General features: G+C 46.1%; 1 protein-coding gene across 1 annotated transcript in view; it reads right to left on the reverse strand.

Moving 5' to 3' along the window:
- NOTCH4 (notch receptor 4) overlaps positions 1 to 20,895 on the reverse strand; it is a 102,586-nt gene that overhangs the window by 21,693 nt on the left and 59,998 nt on the right. Inside the window, exons 3-19 of the mRNA XM_063938180.1 lie at positions 19,532 to 19,668; positions 17,336 to 17,671; positions 17,089 to 17,211; positions 15,829 to 16,059; positions 13,518 to 13,673; positions 13,149 to 13,334; positions 12,785 to 12,898; positions 12,318 to 12,551; positions 11,696 to 11,806; positions 7,156 to 7,348; positions 5,747 to 5,892; positions 3,576 to 3,692; positions 2,621 to 2,773; positions 1,495 to 1,723; positions 1,193 to 1,394; positions 690 to 840; positions 292 to 476 (exon numbers count right to left, since the gene is read on the reverse strand). Of these exons, the coding sequence (XP_063794250.1) occupies positions 292 to 476; positions 690 to 840; positions 1,193 to 1,394; positions 1,495 to 1,723; positions 2,621 to 2,773; positions 3,576 to 3,692; positions 5,747 to 5,892; positions 7,156 to 7,348; positions 11,696 to 11,806; positions 12,318 to 12,551; positions 12,785 to 12,898; positions 13,149 to 13,334; positions 13,518 to 13,673; positions 15,829 to 16,059; positions 17,089 to 17,211; positions 17,336 to 17,671; positions 19,532 to 19,668 (3,004 nt within the window). The remainder of the gene's footprint in view (positions 1 to 291; positions 477 to 689; positions 841 to 1,192; positions 1,395 to 1,494; positions 1,724 to 2,620; positions 2,774 to 3,575; positions 3,693 to 5,746; positions 5,893 to 7,155; positions 7,349 to 11,695; positions 11,807 to 12,317; positions 12,552 to 12,784; positions 12,899 to 13,148; positions 13,335 to 13,517; positions 13,674 to 15,828; positions 16,060 to 17,088; positions 17,212 to 17,335; positions 17,672 to 19,531; positions 19,669 to 20,895) is intronic.

Genomic DNA, 20,895 nt, shown 5'->3' on the forward strand with positions numbered 1-20,895 from the left:
TGGTTGTGATATGAGTTGATAGCTTAAAAAGCATGCTGTGTCTATATCTGGTTAATCAGAAGAAGAGGAATCACCATACACTTTTAATATAGGGCAGCACGGTTGGTGTAATGGTTAGCATTACTGCCTCACTGAGGTCTGTGGTTTAATTCCCATGTGTGGAACGTGTATATTTTCCCTGTGCTTGTGCGGATGTTCTTAGGGTGCTCCAGTTTCCTCCCACACGTGTTAAGTGTTGTATTGTTGATATGTTATTCACTCTTCCATCATATCAAAGATACATATTTTTACCTGACAAGAGGGCAACCCAGAAACTTCCCGGCAGCGCCCACCATTATTACAGGGGTTCGGTTGGCATGGATCGATCTTGTCCTGGCAGCGGGTGCCGGAGTAACCAGGGAAACAACGGCACACATAAGATGTACCCGCATCCACACAGTTTCCGTGTCCATTACACAGTGTGTCTGGATCCATCCCTGTGAACGGGGAATGAATGAGCTAGAACACTAGTAAGCAAATAATATGAACTCAATAATGTTTTTTTTATTTTAGCATCGTTGAAGTATTTATTTCATCAGACCAGTAGAAGACTTTCAAAGGATGGAAAAGGACAACGCAAGGAGGAGAATATACAGGGAGGGGGGGAAATGTCCTTTGGTCTGGGATAGCTGGACCATTGTATGCGGTACCTCTGGAAGCCGTGGCCTTGCAGGTCAGAAGAGGGGTCTCACAGTGACTCCCAACCCATCCGAGAGCACACAGGCACCGGTACCTGGTCTCCATCTGAGAGCACGAGCCTCCATTCTGGCATGGTCTGCGAGCACAGAAGTCTATGATGTTCTGTGAAGACAGTCAAAAGAAATTGTATTGGGTTAGAGAAGTGGTTTCCAAACTCTGTCCTCAGGACCCCACACAGGTCACGTTTTCCAGGTCACCCGGCAGAAGCACTGTGTATGACCAACTGCCACATTTTAAAAATCCACATATGACCTGGAAAACATGACCTGTGTGGGGTTCTGAGGACTGAGTTTGGGAACCTGCGTGTTAGAGCAACCAGATGCTTCCCAATCTCATACATTACAGGCCCTGGTGGTTTGTACAAGGATGAGGAGCTAGTGATGAGGTTAGAGAAGATCTTGTCACCCCTGGTAATCTAACTGCTGGAACTACATACATGCACAGGCGTCCTCACCTCACAATGGCTCCCTGTGTACACCTCAGTGCAGGAGCAGACATAGACCCCGGGGACCTCAAGGCAGGCTCCCCCATTCTTGCAGGTCTCAGGTTTGCAGTAGGTCAGCTGTTCCTGACACTGGTCACCTGTGAATCTATCTGAGCACAGACAGGAGAAGGAGGCAATGCCATCCACACAGGAGCCCCCATTAAGGCAGGAGCTGCGGGGAAATGCAAAACATCATGGATGGGTCATTTACGGTGTGCCCGTTTTTGCTGTCCTACCACCGTCTTTGTCCTTCTTCTGTGCCAGTCTCTTACCTGTTGGTACAGTCTTGAGTGTTGACCTCGCACTTTGGTCCCTCATAGCCTCTGGCACAATCACACGTGTACGAGTTGGATTGGTTCCTGCAGGACCCTCCATTCTGGCAGGGTGAGCTGGCACACCTGTCCACTCTCTCCTGGCACATCTTCCCTGTGTACCCCGGGGGACATGTGCACACAAACGAGTCATTCAGACTGATGCATAGTTCACCTTTCTGGCAACTGTCTAATGGGAAGAAAGGGGGACAGAAGAAGAAATGATCAGGACTAGCAAGGAGACAGGAGAAAATGTCAAACTGTGCAGATGTTTTCTAGAGTGTGCCGAATGCTAAAAGGAAACCGTGGGGTGTTAGGGGATATATTATCTATCATAAACGTGTAGTACAGTCCTATAAACCCCTGCCCAGGAACTATATATTATATACATTGTACTATGTGGACTTCGTCAAATACATTAAGGACCATTGCTTGGTCTGACAGTGGTGGCCCACAATGTAGGTAGCAGAACTGGACAGATTTGGAGTAGCTGTACAATTCAGGTCTGCTGGTTCCATATGACCAGGTGTACGTATCTCAGCCATTGCTCTGCGGTGACAGTAAAATTGACTTTTCTCGGTGGAACTGTGGATGCACGTAAGAAATCTGTTTTGTGGGTGCTGTGAGCTTGTAGCCAGAGTTACTTACTACTCTGAGTCATGTGGGTGCACTGTGGATGCCAAATTGGGTCACTTGCACCAAGCATACGTAAGTGTAAGCCCCAGTGATAATAATGATGGCTTATATTGCAGCCTGTAGAGTGGTGCAGAGCATACAGGCGTATCAGCATTCCGGTTGCAATCCATCTGCATTCTGTTCTCTGCGAGCATCCGGAGTTGCGCTCGCATTACGTATAAGTTAGAATTAAGCCCATAATGGCGGTTACTGTTGTCCGCTAGTTTTATCAGCCAGTAATGATTAAACCCCGAGCGGATTTAAGTGCTTTGAGGTGGTCTTCACCCAAGACCCATCAGGTCTAAACTGGCCAACAAAATTGCCACGTCTATGGGCGCCTCACCCGTGTTCCTGCGAGCATTAGACTGACATCAATGCAACTGGTAACATTAGTATAACGTGCATACATCACCTGGTGAGCACGGATTTAACTGTTTCCCACACTGATGTCCTGTATAACCTGGGGGACATTGGCAGCTGTATGATCCAAGGCTATTAACACAGCTGCCCACGTTCTTACAGGGATCTTCCATACATTCATCGACATCAGCTTCACAGCGTACACCTTAAGGGAGGAAGAGAACAGGCGTCTGGGGTTAGAATAGAAGGTTCACCAGGAATAAACGGCTCTCAGAGAGGCAGGAAGGAGTAAGTTGGGACGACACACTGCCCAGCCTAAGGGAGAGATGTACCAAGCCTTGGAGAGAGATAAAGTAGAGAAGTTGCCCAAACCAACCAATCACCTTCTCTCATTTTTCTAGCACAGTCTTTGAAATGACAGGAGCTGATTGGCTGGTTTGGGCAACTTCTCTACTATACACCTAAGTCATCAGTTGGTCTACACCGGCAGCCCTATATATCTTGGAACTGTATAGTATACATAGGACAGCTGTATACTCTCAGCCACAGCCGCCAGTTATACGGTTCTATTAGGTAAATTGAACCTCAAGATTATTCTAATTTATCTACAGTAGCCATCATTGTATGAAGGTAGAACTGTCCTGTATCTCTCAAAATAACTTTAGCGTATTAAAGTACAATGTAGAGTACCGTTACTAAGGGGTCTATTCATGAAGCAGTGAAAAGTGTGGAGAAGTGAGCCAGTGGAGAAGTTGCCCATGGCAACCAATCAGCAATGAAGTAACATTTATAATTTGCATACTATAAAATTGTACGGAGCGGATGATTGGTTGCCATGGGCAACTTCTCCACAGGCTCACTTCTCTAGTCTTTTCACTGCTTCATGAATAGACCCCTAAGACCGCAGTTACATGTGAATAAATATAGGAAGGATAAATATAGGAAGGTCTCTCCTCCCATGAAGAGCTGTCTATGGCGACGAAAGGTGTGCCACTATTATACCGTACCTTCCCATCCCACTGGGCACCGGCAGGAGAGAGTGAAGTTGGGCTGCTGATGGCAGGCTCCACCGTTCAGGCAGCTGTCTAGGGCACACAGAAGGATGGGCGTTTCACAGTGTAACCCTGGGAAGGGAAATGAACGCTATCAGCCTTATAGCAGAGGCAGGGCGACCATATTTATGACAGGACAAAACGCGGCACGGGATATATTTTACGGCATCAACATTTGTCAGGTAAACCAGATAAATTAAAAACATCTTAAGTATTACACACTACCAAAAATGCAACAACAGAAAAAAATGTGTCTGGCGCTGAGTTTTCCTTGAATGTAGCCTCTAAATAGAGAGAACAACCTAATTTTGGCTGCCTTCACAATGTGGACCTGGAAATCCACTCAACATAAAAATGTGTCACTAAAAGAAATGTAAGTGAAGGCGCACAATATGTTAACCGACTGCTGTTTTGATACAAATTACTGATTTATTTCAAATTACTGATTAAAATCTTAATCTTACATACAAACAGTAAAACAAAATTATTAGCATAAAACCATGAAACAGTGATTTGGTAAATTACTCCATAAGCAAGTGAATGTAAACTCCACACAGATTGCGCTTTGATTGGTAATGCTCCCTTTTACAAGCTTACTTGCATGCACCTACAGAGGTTAAACCAATTAAGGAAGAATTCTCCTTCAGCCGAAATAGTACTTGCACATAAATACGCAAAGTTAGTATTTATTCCAAACAGAGTAGTTGTTAGTTCACAAAGGGATTAATTAGTTGCATGCACTTATGCGGTTTATGCGGTTAGAAATTAACTCTCCTTCGGCTGAGTAGATGTAGTATCATGCACCAATGATTTAGAAAGATTTAAGCTCCAAGCAGACTGACTGTTAAATCGTGCAAAAAGACAATAAAAAATGGTGACATATTGTGCGCCTTCACTTACATTTCTTTTACTACCAAAAATGGAAAGTTGGTTAGAAAGCAGATTGCTAAATATTTTAAACGAAAGAAGAAAAACTTATATTCTCAATAAGCCACACATACCTCACCAAGCTGACTTTGGATGGTATAAAACAGAGGTTCTCAAACGCGGTCCTCAAAGCACCCCAACGGTTCAGGTTTTAAGTTTATTCATGCTTGGCCACAGGTGACTTAATTAGCGCCTCAGTCAATATAATCTAACCATCTGTGCTGAGCCACGGATATACCTAAAACCTGGACCGTTGGGGAGCCTTGAGGACCATGATTGAGGACCTCTGGTATAAACTATTTAGTCACACAGGAATTTTTTTTTAATCTTAGTCTCCCACTTTTTGAAAGCAATGGTAACCCAATAGTGCAGCTGATGTTATGAGTTCCCTGCTCATTATTGACGACTTAGGGCCTAATTCAGATCTGATCGCAGCAGCAAATTTGTTAGCTAATGGGCAAAACCATGTGCACTGCAGGGTGAGGGGGGGAGGGGGCAGATGTAACATGTGCAGAGAGAGTTAGATTTGGGTGGGTTATATTGTTTCTGTGCAGGGTAAATACTGGCTGCTTTATTTTTACACTGCAATTTAGATTTCAGTTTGGACACATCCCACCCAAATCTAACTAACAAATTTGATGCTTCGATCAGATCTGATGTAGGCCCCATGTGCACCGCAGGGGGGGAGGGCAGATATAACATGTGCAGAGAGTGTAATGGGCCCCCCTACACACTGGCCGAGGTGCCCGACGGCCAATACGGACGACCCTGCGGTGGGGGGCATGTATAAACGAGCCGCCACCAACGATGAACGACCGCGGGGCTGCGCAACGTTCATCGTTGGTGCCTACAGACTGAAAGATATGAACAATTTCTCGTTCATTACTGAACGAGATTCTTCCTATCGGCGGCACACTTCGGCCAGTGTGTACGGCCTATTAGATTTGGGTGGGGTGTGTTCAAACTGAAATCTACATTGCAGTGTAAAAATAAAGCAGCCAGTATTTACCCTGCACAGAAACAAAATAACCCACCCAAATCTAACTCTGCACATGTTATATCTGCCCCACCTGCAGTGCACATGGTTTTGCCCAACTGCTAACAAATTTGCTGCTGCGATCAGGTCTGTATTACCCCCTGTGTTCTCTCTTCTGTTCCTCTGTCTATAGGTTGACCGTGTGTAGGCCAGGTATAGTCACCTGTGTAACCGGTAGTACAGCTGCAGTTATACCCATCCTGGTGAGGCTGGCACTGCCCTCCGTTCTCACACTGATTGGATACACACTGATTGATGGGAGCGTCACAGGCTGCTCCTGACCAGCCGACATCGCAGGAACACTGAGAGCTGCACAGGAAGAGACATGTGAGAGGGGGAAAAAGGAAGTTAGGCACCTGAGATAGAGAGTATGTGCGGGTATAGCAACAACTGACGTCTACATTGGCCTAGAGCAGTCATCATCCACCTGGGTATCCCCTGGCAACCCATATGTGGTATTGCCCCCTTAGCATCTGCAGAACAATACATTTGCAATGAATATAATTGCTCCGCCATACAGAACAGCAATACATGTGCTCTGAACAAGATTAAAAAGAAACAAATGACACAAGTACATACAGAATTGTACCTATATATTTCCCACATGTTCCAATGTACATTGGGAATCTTGTCATATGAAAATAAAACCAGGTCTCTTCCCAAATAAAAACACAAAAAGCATTTCTAATATTTTTGTCAGGTGATTGGTTAACTGGTTCACGATTCTCAGCTCTGCATGATACCCCCACCCTGTCCCGCATCGCCTAAATATAAACATCAGAATTTGCAAACTTAAATGCGTAAAACCAACTTGTCTCTACTGAAGTTGCATTCTGATTGTTCCTGCGTAATGAAGTCTTTGTGTGTAATTCAGACCTGATCGTTCCCCTGTGAATTTGCAGAGGTTTGCGATCAGATAGTCGCCACCCAGACAGAGTGAAAATCCTCCCCGTGCAAGTCTGTATACGCCGTGCGAAAAGCTATACATACGCCGGTCAGCTGCAAATCCGTTCGCAACTCACTCACCATCTAATGATTTTTCCAGTCTGTGCGCAGCCCAGGACTTACTCCTATAGTGCAATAGAAACAGGCTGATCGGGGCCGGAGCTGACGCCACACACCCGCCCTGAAAACGATTGGGAACGCCTGCATTTTTCATGACACTCCCAGAATATGGCCAGTTATGCCCTGAACGTCCGCTTCCTGTCAATCAGCCTGCGTTCGCCTAGCGATCAAGAAAGACGCAGGATTTTTTTGCAGTTTGGCTTCGCATGTGCGCATTAGGGCCCGTACGCAATGCGCAGTCGTTCGATAACCGCCCGCCTTGCGATTTCACACAACAGCGATCAGGTCTCAATTAGGCCCCTTGTCCAGTCTTACTTAGAAAATTCTGCTGCAGGCCCAATACATTGTCTTACAAATGAATGTTAGTTTTGCATTGATAACAATGAGCAGATGCTGTCTGAAATACAGCTTTGTGCGCTCAAGTTCCAATGGACTGAAGACAAATACAAAGCCAGATATGTTATTGGTACGTGTCTGACAAGAATTTATACGGATGCAGAACCCAACCTGTTGTGCTGCGTCTGACAGGAGCCATGAACACAAGTCATGTTGGTACAGCTGCTGTTCTGTAAGGCGCAGGCCGGGGGTTCTGTCCCTGGCGGGCAATCACACAGGAAGCCTCCATCTGTGTTGTGGCAGACTCCTCCATTTTGACAAGGGTCATAGCTGCACTCATCAATGTCTGCTTCACAGAGATGGCCTGAGAGAGAGAGAGAGAGAGAGAGAGAGAGAGGGGGGGGGGAGTGGGGAGAGGGGGGAAAGAAGAGGAAGGAGAGAGACAGAGAGGGGGGAAGGGAGTAGGGAAAGAAGAGGAGAGGAGGAGGTAGGGGGAAAGGGAGAGAGAGGGAGGAGGGAAAGAGTAAGGGAGAGAGTAAGGGAAGGATGAGAGGGAGGGGGTGGGAGAGGGAAAGGGAGAGATAGATAAAGAAGAGGGGAGAGGGAAAGGGGGGAGAAGATAGAAGGGGAAAGGGCGAGAGGGAGTGAGGGAGGGGGGGGAGGGGGGAGAGTGGGGAAAGAAGAGAAGAGGAGGAGGTAGGGGGAAAGGGAGAGAGAGGGAGGAGAGAGAGGGAAAGAGTAAGGGAGAGAGTAAGGGAAGGATGAGAGGGAGGGGGTGGGAGAGAGATAAGGAAGAAGGGAGAGGGAAAGGGGGAAGAGAGAGTGGGAAAGGGCGAGAGAGAGGGAGAGGGAGGAGAGGGGGAGAGAGAAAGGGAGAGAGTAAGGGAAGGATGAGAGAGAGAGGGTGGGAGAGGGAAAGGGAGAGAGATAAGGAAGAAGGGAGAGGGAAAGGGGGAAGAGAGAGGGGGGAAAGGGCGAGAGAGAGGGAGAGGGAGGAGAGGGGGAGAGAGAAAGGGAGAGAGTAAGGGAAGGATGAGAGAGAGAGGGTGGGAGAGGGAAAGGGAGAGAGATAAGGAAGAAGGGAGAGGGAAAGGGGGAAGAGAGAGGGGGAAAGGGCGAGAGAGAGGGAGAGGGAGGAGAGGGGGAGAGAGAAAGGGAGAGAGTAAGGGAAGGATGAGAGAGAGAGAGAGAGAGAGAGAGAGGGAGAGGGAAAGGGAGAGAGATAAGGAAGAGGGGAGAGGGAAAGGTGGAAGAGAGAGGGGGAAAGGGCGAGAGAGGGAGAGGGAAAGGGGGGAATAGAAAGAGAGGTGGAGGGAGGGGGAAAGGAAGAGAGAGAGAGAAAGGGAGGGAGAGGGACAAAGAAAGGGAAGAGAGAGAGTGGGGAGAGAGAGAGGGGTCGGGGAGAGAGAGAGAGAGGGAGAGAGACGGTTACGTGGTATGAAGATAATTCTGGAGAAAACTTGCATTAACCAGGGGACACATTTGCTTCTTCATTTCAATAAGATGAAATTGATCTATTTTGGACACAGAAGTGACTTCAGCCATGTATCCTCATCGTTTGCAAAAGCTGATTGCAAGTTACATTCACATGGGTCACTGGTCAATAAAATGAGTCTGCATAGGGTTAATATGTGGGGGGCGTTTTTTTTAAAGCAGCAAACATTTACAAGGGAAAGCCTGGTTGGGTTTGTCATGTAAACGTTTGCTGCTTTAAAAAAAACGTACGAGTTCGGCCGGAGTCTCAGAGCCATTACATCCGGCCCATGGTCCGTTCCAATCCTTTACTCATTCATACGTCACAGTGGTGCAGTGATTGGGACTTTCCATCAGTGTTGCATATATTTCATCTTCAGCCAGCACTTTTTGTGTGGCGGTACTCAGCAGTATGCAGTAGAAGTACAGCTGTACGCAGTAGTATACCTCCCACCTGTCCCGAATACAGCGCAGTGCCCCAGTGGGTGGGTGGGTTGGGGGTGCCTTTGATCACCTCTCCTCTGTATAGCAAAGCAGCAGGTGATCCCTGAATAGATGCCATGAGCATGTGCGCAGCATCTAAACAGTGCAAAGAGATGAGCCTGGGGACTGGCTAGCTGCACACCCACCCAAGGCCACTTTACCATTAAGATGAGGTCATGCCCCCTTTCCTAGGGCACATGTAAGTACTGCTGTCCATTACGGAATAGTTGTGAGGTGCAGTGGGGGCACTTAGCGGTATGCAATGGGGTTACTTAGCGGTATGCAGTGGGGGCACTTAGCGGTATGCAGTGGGGGCACTTAGCGGTATGCACTGGGGGCACTTAGCGGTATGCACTGGGGGCACTTAGCGGTATGCACTGGGGGCACTTAGCGGTATGCACTGGGGGCACTTAGCAGTATGCAGTGGGGGCACTTAGCAGTATGCAGTGGCGGCACTTAGTGGTATGCACTGGGGACACTTAGCGGTATGCAGTGGGGGCACTTAGCGGTATGCAGTGGCGGCACTTAGTGGTATGCACTGGGGACACTTAGCGGTATGCAGTGGGGGCACTTAGCGGTATGCAGTGGCGGCACTTAGTAGTATGCACTGGGGACACTTAGCGGTATGCAGTGGGGGCACTTAGCGGTATGCAGTGGCGGCACTTAGTGGTATGCACTGGGGACACTTAGCGGTATGCACTGGGGACACTTAGCGGTATGCACTGGGGGCACTTAGTGGTGTGCACTAGGGACACTTAGTGGTATGCACTGGGGACACTTAGCGGTATGCAGTGGGGGCACTTAGTGGTATGCAGTGGGGGCACTTAGTGGTATGCACTGGGGACACTTAGCGGTATGCAGTGGGGGCACTTAGTGGTATGCAGTGGGGGCACTTAGTGGTATGCACTGGGGACACTTAGCGGTATGCAGTGGGGGCACTTAGTGGTATGCACTGGGGGCACTTAGTAATATGCAGTGGGGGCACTTAGTGGTATGCACTGGGGGCACTTAGCATTATGCAGTACTGGCAACTTTTTTTTTTGTGGGGGGGGGGGGGGGTTGTGTGTGTAATCTTTAATTGAAGAAATCAGTGAAATCATTACAAGAATGAACACAATAAGCATCTGCTCACTTATCCAGTCTATGGAAGCTACTATATAACTCTTGTATCTACTTGGAACTTTAGGTGAGTACCAGCACCTGTTTTCTCAGTAGCATTTCCCATAGGCAAAAAGCACTGACTACAAGACATGCTGTGAGCATCAGACAATACTCAGCGGCACCTGGAGCCATGGTAACAAGACATGCTGTGAGCATCAGACAATACTCAGCGACACCTGTAGCCATGGTAACAGACATGCTGTGAGCACCAGACAATACTCAGCGACACCCGTAGCCATGGTAACAAGACATGCTGTGAGCATCAGACAATACTCAGCGGCACCTGGAGCCATGGTAACAAGACATGCTGTGAGCATCAGACAATACTCAGCGACACCTGTAGCCATGGTAACAAGACATGATGTGAGCACCAGACAATACTCAGCGACACCCGTAGCCATGGTAACAAGACATGCTGTGAGCATCAGACAATACTGGGCGACACCTGTAGCCATGGTAACAAGGCATGTTGTGAGCATCAGTCAATACTCTGCGACACCTGTAGCCATGGTAACAAAACATGCTGTGAATATCAGACAATACTTAGCGGCACCTGTTGCCATGGTAACAAGACATGCTGTGAGCATCAGACAATAGTTAGTGGCACCTGTAGCCATGGTAACAAGACATGCTGTGAGCACCAGACAATACTCAGTGACACCTGTAGCCATGGTAACAAGACATGCTGTGAGCACCAGACAATACTCAGCGGCACCTGTAGCCATGGTAACAAGACATGCTGTGAGCACCAGACAATACTCAGCGGCACCTGTAGCCATGGTAACAAGACATGCTGTGAGCACCAGACAATACTCAGCGGCACCTGTAGCCATGGTAACAAGACATGATGTGAGCACCAGACAATACTCAGCGACACCTGTAGCCATGGTAACAAGACATGCTGTCAGCATCAGACAATACTGAGCGACACCTGTAGCCATGGTAACAAGACATGCTGTGAGCATCAGACAATACTCAGCGACACCTGTAGCCATGGTAACAAAACATGCTGTGAATATCAGACAATACTTAGCGGCACCTGTTGCCATGGTAACAAGACATGCTGTGAGCATCAAACAATAGTTAGTGGCACCTGTAGCCATGGTAACAAGACATCCTGTGAGCATCAGAAAATACTTAGTGGCACCTGTAGTCATGGTAACAAGTCATGCTGTGAGCATCAGACAATATTTAGCGCCACCTGTAGCCATGGTAACAAGATATGCTGTGAGCATCAGACAATACTTAGTGGCACCTGTAGTTATGGTAACAAGTCATGCTGTGAGCATCAGACAATACTTAGCGCCACCTGTAGCCATGGTAACAAGATATGCTGTGAACATCAGCAACATCTGAAGCTATAGTAACAAACTGTGGAGAGCAAGATGGCTGCAGGTATTACTAAGATATCTACAACATGGCAGTGATATGGTAACAAAAGTAATGTCTTTGTTTTGTTTTCAACTTCCAATTTCAGGCAGAAGTCCTATCTCAGGTATACTACTTACCCGATAGGAAAGACAGAGCAAGGTTCCAGGATGGATCATTTGTCAGGAGTAATATGAACTGACTATATTTAAATGGTCTGAATTACCTGAGAACCCAGGATCACATTGACATTGGAAAGCATTCACAAGATCTGTACACTGTCCCCGCACACATGGGTTACTGTCACATTCATTCACATACGTATCACATGTGGGACCTGTGGAGAGAAGATAACGCAGGGTGATCATGTGCAGCACAAAACAGTGGAATAATGTGCATAGTCAGTAGAAGTAACATGTGACATTACTGATCTTAACATTTCTAAATCGGGCTGAAAAATAAGATTTATTTCCTGGTGAGGCAAAATTGGCGCCCTCACATTAGGAACCGGTGTGCACTCCTCTGGATCATCACACTTAGGGGTACATTTACTAAGATGTGGGTTTATAGAAGTGAAGAAGTTGCCCATAGCAACCAATCATATTCTACTTACCATATATCTAGCACCTTCTAGAAGATAATAGCTATAATCGGATTGGTTGCTATGGCCAACATCTCCACTTCCATAAACCCACACCTTAGTAAATATAGCCCTTAGAATTTATGAAGGTTGGGATTGCTGGATATGTTTATGAACCTTGCTATGTATTTATGGCTATAGAAAGATTAAAGCATGAACAGAAGGTGTAAGGAACCAGAACTAGTGGCAGAAGAGAGCGCAGCCTTACCTGTGGTTCCTGGCTCACACAAACACTGGAAGCCATTTTGTACATCCTGGCATCGGGCACCATTCTGACATGGCTGACTCTCACATTCTTCAATGTCTTGCTCGCACCATAGACCAGTGAATCCAGCTGAACATTCACACGTGAAGAAGCCGGAATGGTCTACACAGCGGCCAAAATGGCAGGGAGAGCTAGAACACTCATCCACATCTGTTTCACAGTGAGATCCCTGGAAACCTGAGGAACAGGAAGAGGAAATTAGAGGACGATGTTACAGAATAAGGGAGAGTATAGAGTAGGCGGTAAGTACATGAATTTAGGACCAAGGGAAATGCTTGGAGCAGGAAAATAAAGGAAGAAAAATAAGTCACCAATATGATTTATGCATTATAGCAGGACTTTCTTTGCTTTATGTTCAGCTGATGTACTGTATATGAGTTGGGTGTAAAGTATGTGGACATGTTTCTCACCCAGAGGACAGGAGCAGTTGAATCCATTCAGCAGATCTGTACAGTTCCCACCATTTTGGCAGGGAGAGCTTAAACACTCATTTAGCTCCTGTTCACACAGCTCTCCCTCGTATCCTGAAGATGGGAAGATATTAAAAAAATAAAAGAATATTAACTCCATACTAAGGGAGAGATGTACCAAACCATCTAAAGAGGACAGACGGAGAAGTTGCTCCCAGCATCCAACCAGCTACTGTTTTATATACAGTAATTTGATGATAGTATAGTTGATAATGATAGTTGATAAAATATAGAATCTAATTGGTTGCCCTGGGCTCCCGCTAATTATGGGTCATCTCTCCTCTATAGATGAGCATCTTCTTACCGTGGGTGCACATACACCGGAAGCTAGCCAGGAAGTCGAGGCAGACGGCTCCATTGAGACAGGGATTGGACTGACATTCGTTCTGTTCTATTTCACAGCGGGTACCCGTATAACCAAGGGGGCAGCTACACAGGAAAGAGCCTTTGGTGTTTACACACTCTCCGCCATGCTCACAGGGAGATGGGCCTGGGGAACGGAAAACATGAGGAAGAGATATGAATGTGCATAGGACACATATGCGGTGGGAAAGAGAATGGAGGAACAAGGCACACGGAGGAATGGAGGATGTTGGTCAGAGGAAATATGTGAGACTCGCAGTATAAAGAGGTGATTATATATAATAGTCTAGTGATTATTCAGGATGCTCACCTAGCAGACATTCATCCAGGTCTTCATAGCAAGTGGGTCCAGTGTAGCCAGGTTGGCAGCGGCAGAAGACCCTGTGAGACGACGGGTGAGTGTCACAGGTGGCATCTGGGTGACACTGATTTTTTAGGCAACCATCTTCCATATGGCATAAAAGACCTAGGTGCAGGAGAAATAGGTGCAATCCTGTAATTCAATTAAAATACTGGTATGGAAGTAATTATGTATTATAGAGCATAGGAAGGGGGGGGGGGGTTCCAGTTTCTGGAAACTCCTCTTCCCCACAGCCTGGCCTACGGCCACTGCATTAAAGGATGGAACAGGCTGTCTTTAAAAAGCTGGATTGAGGTTGCTTGTTTGATTAGCACACCTCTGTGAGATGTGGTCCAGACCCCAATGCTGCTATTGTAGCTCTTTGCTCTTCTTTACATAAGGCACAGCATCTAAAGGTACCCCAGTATACACTAGAGTCCCCTGCAAGGTGACAGTGACAGCCTGCAGCCGTAGTTCAACCGATGTTGTAGACCTGTACTCAGAGCCAGCTGATGCCCTAGGCAAGATTTTGGCTGGTGCCCCCTAGCACCGCTGCTAGTTCCGCCTCTGACTAAGTACCCCTTTCCCAACACCATCAACCCTCACCCATAGCAGTCCTCATTTTGGTGCTTCTACCCCCTATATTTTAAATAGGAATAGTGAGCACATTCGGCGCACAGCCCAAAAAGGGGTGTGTTCTTGCTGGAAAGGGGCATGGCCACACAATAGTACCCCCAATTCAAATTCCGCCACACAGTAGTGCAACTTTATTCACATTATATCATGCGATAGTGTCCCTTATTCACAGTAGTACCACTTTACCTTATATATGTTACTCCTCACAGTAGTGACTCTTATTCACATTACATCACACTGAACTGCTTCTTATTCACATTACACTACACCATATTGATTTTTATTCACATTATATCATGCGATAGTGTCCCTTATTCACAGTAGTACCACTTTACCTTATATATGTTACTCCTCACAGTAGTGCCCCTCATTCACATAACATCATACTGCATTGCTCCTTATTCACATTACACTACACCATATTAATTTTTATTCACATTAGACCACACAGTAGTGACTTTTTCTATGTTACGCAACACAGTAGAGCACCTTATACCAGGCATGTCCAAACTGCGGCCCTCCAGCTGTTGTGAAACTACATATCCCAGCATGCCCTGACACAGTTTTGCTGTCAGAGAATGCTAAATCTGTGTCAGAGCATGCTGGGATGTGTAGTTTCTCAACAGCTGGAGGGCCGCAGTTTGGACATTCCTGCTTTATACACATAATGCCACACTTTATAATGCATTTATACACATAATACCACACAGTAATGCCCCTTACACAACACACATTATTATTGTACTTATAAACATAATGCGCCTTACACATTATGCCAACCTTTATTAATCACTGGTAAAATAAAGATAATGGAAGGCTTTATTATCCTGATGGTGGATAAACGAACAGGTTGTGAGTGGAATCCATCTTATAGGCAGACTGTGGGCGAATTGTTAATCTGTAAGGATTGCTGGCGTGTTCATACTGTAGTTTGCATTAAACAGGGAATTGGTGGGAGGAGGTAAGGAGGTTATATTTGGAAAGATACTGGGAGGGTTTTCATGAATCTTATTTGGGTCACAGTGGGGCGTTAAAGTATTGTCCTCAGTGGCTTGTGGAGGTACAGGGAGTAGATGTGGAGCACTAACCCAGTTAGTGTAGACATGAGCCACAACCCATGAAGGGAAGGATGTGGACGGGGGCTGGGCACCTTATCATGTGCTAAGGGGTGGAAGGTGGTTTCTCCACAACTCAGGCTGCGTCATGGGTTATACAGTCACCCCTTGCGTTGGCTGTAGGTGAGTGCGCAATAGCCTTCTTGGCCACCCTCTGACTTGCATATTCATTGCTAAAATTGTAGCCAATCATGTCTATTGGCCAATCACGTCTCATTGTCTTTAGTTTATTTTATGATGTTAGAGTTCTAAGATATTATTGCCAAGAGGAAACCACCAACCGCTACTCGGCTTAAAGCTATAGGACTAAAAATACAGATGAACTGAATCCCCGTCCTATCCTCCCAATTACAGGGCAAAAAGGAATTCTAAGTGGTGGAGATGGTTATGTATGAAGAGGAGGAGATACAATTCCTCTTCACTGATACAAAGAGCTTTACCAAAGTTGGGTAGTACGCCATAATAGATTTATATACCCTGAGACAAGTTATAGATACAGAGAGTCTCACTGGCCATATACAGGAACTCACCAATCCTTCCCCGGGGACACTCGCAGGTGTAAGTCCCGACCTGGTCCACACAGGTAGCTCCATCTCCACAGGTGGCTGTTGCACAATCATCAATGTTGTGTTCACAGTTGTTGCCGTCATATCCATTGACGCAGACACACTTGTATTCACCCGGCATGTTCTGGCAAGTGCCACCATTCTTACATATGCCGGGAGCCTGGCATTCATCAATGTCTCGCGAACAATAGCTTCCTAACAGAGAGGAAGAGACAGACGGTAGCGGCAGACATTGTGACAAAATAAAGAGAAATGGAATTTTTAAAATAAACATCCTCGTTTATTTTTGGTCCAAAAATGTTCTGGATTGGGTTTATCGCACATTAAAAAGAATTGTTTGGATTTTATCAGCTGAAAGTGTTACTCCTGAATTAAAGCTTGATTCTGAGTCCTATGAAACGCGAAGGAGATTCCGGGTGTCTGCTGCGAAAGGAATGCTGATGCGACTATACGCCGGTATTCTGAGTTGTACATACTTAGGCAATCGCAATGGCCCACTGAGCACCAATCATCACTATCAATTACACCTAGAAATGACACCTACCTCATACTAGTGCAGGAGATCGGGCTGAATTTGCCACCCACTGCGCACAGACACGACTCAGGGCCTGATTCAGATATGGCTGATAATACAGCCGTGAACGCAGACGCTCTCTCAATAGAAGATGCGGGATTATGTAAATTTTAATCTCAGACTTCCCTTTGTGCTATGCCAAGTGCACAACCGATGAGACATGGTTCCATGGTCTGTGTAATTGCAACATTTGCCTGCTATAGCTATGCTCCTCATACCCAACAACACCTAGCCTCTGAAGCAGCGAATTTGCGATTGAGAATGCAGCAGCGTTCTCAGACATGCCCATGAGACGTCACCTCTAGTGACAACTGGTGCTGCTAAAGGAGGCCTCACCACACCATGTTGGGTTGCGTGGTTAAACTTCTTTGACAGGCTCTGGATCCTGTACTTTTTCCCAGCCCCTTGGGCACTCCTACTGGACTTAACTAATTTCTTGGTCAAAGACTCAACCCCCCCAAATTTGGTCCATTTGGCCAACCCCATGTGTGTGTGGCGGAATTGGACAGTGGTCCCATAGCTCAGCTCGTGCACAGAGTGGAAGCATGACGATCTGTGGCTAGCTTATGGTAGAATATGAATGCAATGAGAGAGGAATGAAATTGATAGACGCGTGTTTTGATGAAGGGGAGATTGATTGATCTACCTACCTTCCCATCCAGGGGAGCAGTTACAGCTATATTTTTTCAGTCCATCCAAGCAGGTACCTCCATTCTGGCATTTGTGGTTGATGCAGTCATCAATGTTCTCCTCACACTGAGAACCCATGTAACCTAAAGAGTAAAGCAGACCATTCATGAATGAGCCAACAAGACCCTATTACTAATGCGCCAACACCCACCCACATCAGCCATATGATTAATGTTTAACAGACACCAATCAAGGCCAAGCACTCACCTGGTGGGCACACACACTGGTACAAGGCACCAACTGTTTGATGGCACTTCCCTGCGTTCAGGCAGCTGTTAAAGGAGCAGTCCCCTCTCACCATTTCGCAATGGATGCCATCATACTTAGCTGGGCATATACACTGGAAAGACCCGAAGAGGTTACTACAAAGTCCTCCATTCCGGCAGGTGCCAGCTTCTTGGCATTCATCTACATCCTTCTCACAAGCCTCCCCATCGAAGCCACGCTGGCACTGGCACTCAAACCCCGGTGCCTTGTTGACGCATTTTCCATTGTTCATGCAGCGGTTGGTTGTGCAGTGATCCACGTATTCGCAGTTCTTACCTAAGTGACACGATATATATATATTTTATTAGGCTATACATCTGTTTGGATTGTGGAATCCAAAATCTAACTCTTCTAGTATGACGACCGGTTTTATTCGATGTTCCTTAGATACCCATATCTCCAAAACAGTGATACCTTCTACGTCACATATCTCCAATATCATTGATGTGGAGCTGACTTTACATTGTGAAAAGGTTATTTATAATAAATTCCCATTGAGATAATTATATTTTGCAGCATTGTAGGAAAGAGGAGGAATGGAAATCTTGCCTTAACATCTCCTTAGGATCATCTAGCTTTCTATTCCATTTTCTACGACATTATGAGGGAGATGTATGAAACAGTGTAAAGAGTTGAGAAGTTGCCCCAAGCGACCAATCACATTTAAGGTAGCATTTATCAAGTACATTCTAAAAAATGATAGGTACAAACTGAATGGTTGCTAGAAAACGACGATAAAAGTGACAAAAACTACTTGTTTGAGCATTTAAGAAAGGGAATGAGGACATTTGTAGTGCCTAAGGGCTATGTATATTTACTAAGCGGCGGCTTGCTTCTCAGGGAGTTTGACCGGGAAATTTAAAACAGCCACCGATAAGTAGCGCAATTTCTTGCATGAATGCCACGCCATTTTTTACGTGTTTTAATAATGAGTTTGTGGCTTCCTGGTAATTAAGGTGGGTGCACTGTTGTGTTTACTCTGGTACTAGGAATGGACTCTGGTACTAGGGTACATTGCAATCTGCTGCTATCAGTGATGACCCAGATGTGTACACACTAATGTACACTAACAGCTGAGTAAGTCACCGTGGCCACCAATGGGTGGATGGGTAGGTGGGTCAGATGTTAGGGGAAAAGAAGAACAGTGAGGAAATCTGAGGCATGATGCAGTCACATGAGACACTATTGTCATCTTACTGGAACATAAAACAGTATCCTTACAATAGTCGGTAAATGGTAAGAATGACGTGACTCAAGGTCTTATAATTTACAGGAAAACCGGGTGCGGCCTGAACTCCTTTCTCCTGATAGACACAAGGGGGAAATGTAATGAGCGGCGTTTGGTCAAAATCTCACATTTTCTGGCATTTTAGCTGCAGATTTTAAAGCGGCGATATGTGATTAGGAATCTCAGCCTAGCTGTACCCTGTGTCCTAAGAACAGACAAGACCTCATAGCCCACAACTGTAATACTATTACCAGACAGAACGCAGAGGAAATCTCTACCCAAACTAAATGTACTGTAAAACGTTAAAATTATTTCCGGGATTTCAGCTTATTTTCTTATTTTACATCTTTCCTGATATTAATGGTTACTGCGCCTCTCCTAATACTGTGTCTGTGATTCTGTGCCCTGTCTGTTGGTGTCGGACTGATGCAGAGGTAGGGACCTATGGATAACGGGCGTGGCCATCCACAAGGGAGGTGTGGCCATCCGCCACAGAGGCTTGGCCAACCACTAGAGAGGACAGGGGTGTGTTGGGACTACTAACTTTGATTGGCAAGAGGGCGAATCTTGGTGTAGCTTCCATTGTAATGAACGAAGCCCCCGTATTATTCCATGGTCCTGCTCCACCACCTGACCCTTTAATCAAGTAACAATATATAACTCAAGTGCATATGCTAGAACCTGGCCCCTAAAGAATGGAGCCCTCGGGCAGTAAGGCCCAACCGGGATTTCCCTAGGGGCCCTGTGGAACATTACAAATAAAATAACATTTCTAAATGCATCCAAAAGGTTACATGAAGTTTGTATGGAAACCCCTTGTGAGTTATCATAATGAATCCGAGACAGACTGCTGACATTATTAGACATACGTAATCCCATACGGTCATACCATATAGCATTAAACTCACCTGTCCATCCGGGCCCACATGTACAGCGATACTCTGAGGATGATAGGCGTGAACATGACCCTCCATTTTGGCAAATGAATGATGAACAGGGCGGCCCAACCAACTGGCAGTGGTCACCTAGGAACCCCTCCAGGCAACTAGATGAGAGAAGACACAACTTCTGTGACGCATAATGATAATCACATCTATAGGCCGTACAATATCATACAGTAAGCTCATTGTCATACAGAAAAACACCTTCCACCGCTGCTCAATAATCCACTGACTGTGCGCCTTACAGCACTGGCCTCGCATACATACACTGCCGGGGTAAGGAGTACTCATATAGCCATCAGTGTACTGGAGAGCGGAGGCCATTTTCTTGTAGCTCACACCATCCTTATTCTTCCAGTGTTTCCTCCATGGTGGGAGCAGTGTTGAAAGTAGGGTGGTACAGGGTGGTATGGAGTACCATTAAGAAATATGGTCGTTGCACGCAGTACCACCAGCCCACCGCTGGGGCATAATTTCTAAGGGGCATATTTGTGTGTGGGACATAAAATGGTGTCAGTGGCATAACTGTGTGTGACATAATATGTAATAGGCATTATGGTGTGTGGTATAATATGTAAGGCATCACGGTGTGTGGCATAATGTGTAATGGTCATTATGGTGTGTGGCATAATGTGTAATGGGTGTTACGGTGTCTGGCATAATGTGTAATGGGTGTTACGGTGTCTGACATTGTGTGTAATGGGCATTACGGTGTGTGGCATAATGTGTAATAAGCATAATGGTGTGTGGCATAATGTGTAATAAACATTACGGTGTGTGGCATAATGTGTAATGGGTGTTACGGTGTCTGGCATAATGTGTAATGGGTGTTACGGTGTCTGGCATAATGTGTAATGGGTGTTACGGTGTCTGGCATTATGTGTAATGGGCATTACGGTGTGTGGCATAATGTGTAACAAGCATAACGGTGTGTGGCATAATGTGTAATAAGCATTACGGTGTGTGGCATAATGTGTAATGGGCATTATGAGGTGTGGCATAATGTGTGTGTGGCATAATGTGGCTTGCCTCTATTGTCATGTAGCCACTTCCCTAGTTTCATGTGACCACGCCCCCTCACGGCGCGTGACCACGCCCATTTTTAACTATCAATACCACTAAGAAAAAATGTCTACTTGCACCACTGGGTGGGAGGAGAGTGATGACATCATATCTACATTGCAACTACTCGGGCCAGCGTCAGGGATATCGTTAGACACTTCAGGGAGATCCCCACTCTTTCTGGGAGTCCCAGCAATATGGCCACAATTATAGGCTACCAGGGAAGTCTAGAATTCGTATGTCACATGCAAGGTCTGTTACCCTCATTA

Source organism: Pseudophryne corroboree, chromosome 8 (assembly GCF_028390025.1).
Source record: "Pseudophryne corroboree isolate aPseCor3 chromosome 8, aPseCor3.hap2, whole genome shotgun sequence".
Taxonomy (NCBI): Eukaryota; Metazoa; Chordata; class Amphibia; order Anura; family Myobatrachidae; genus Pseudophryne; species Pseudophryne corroboree.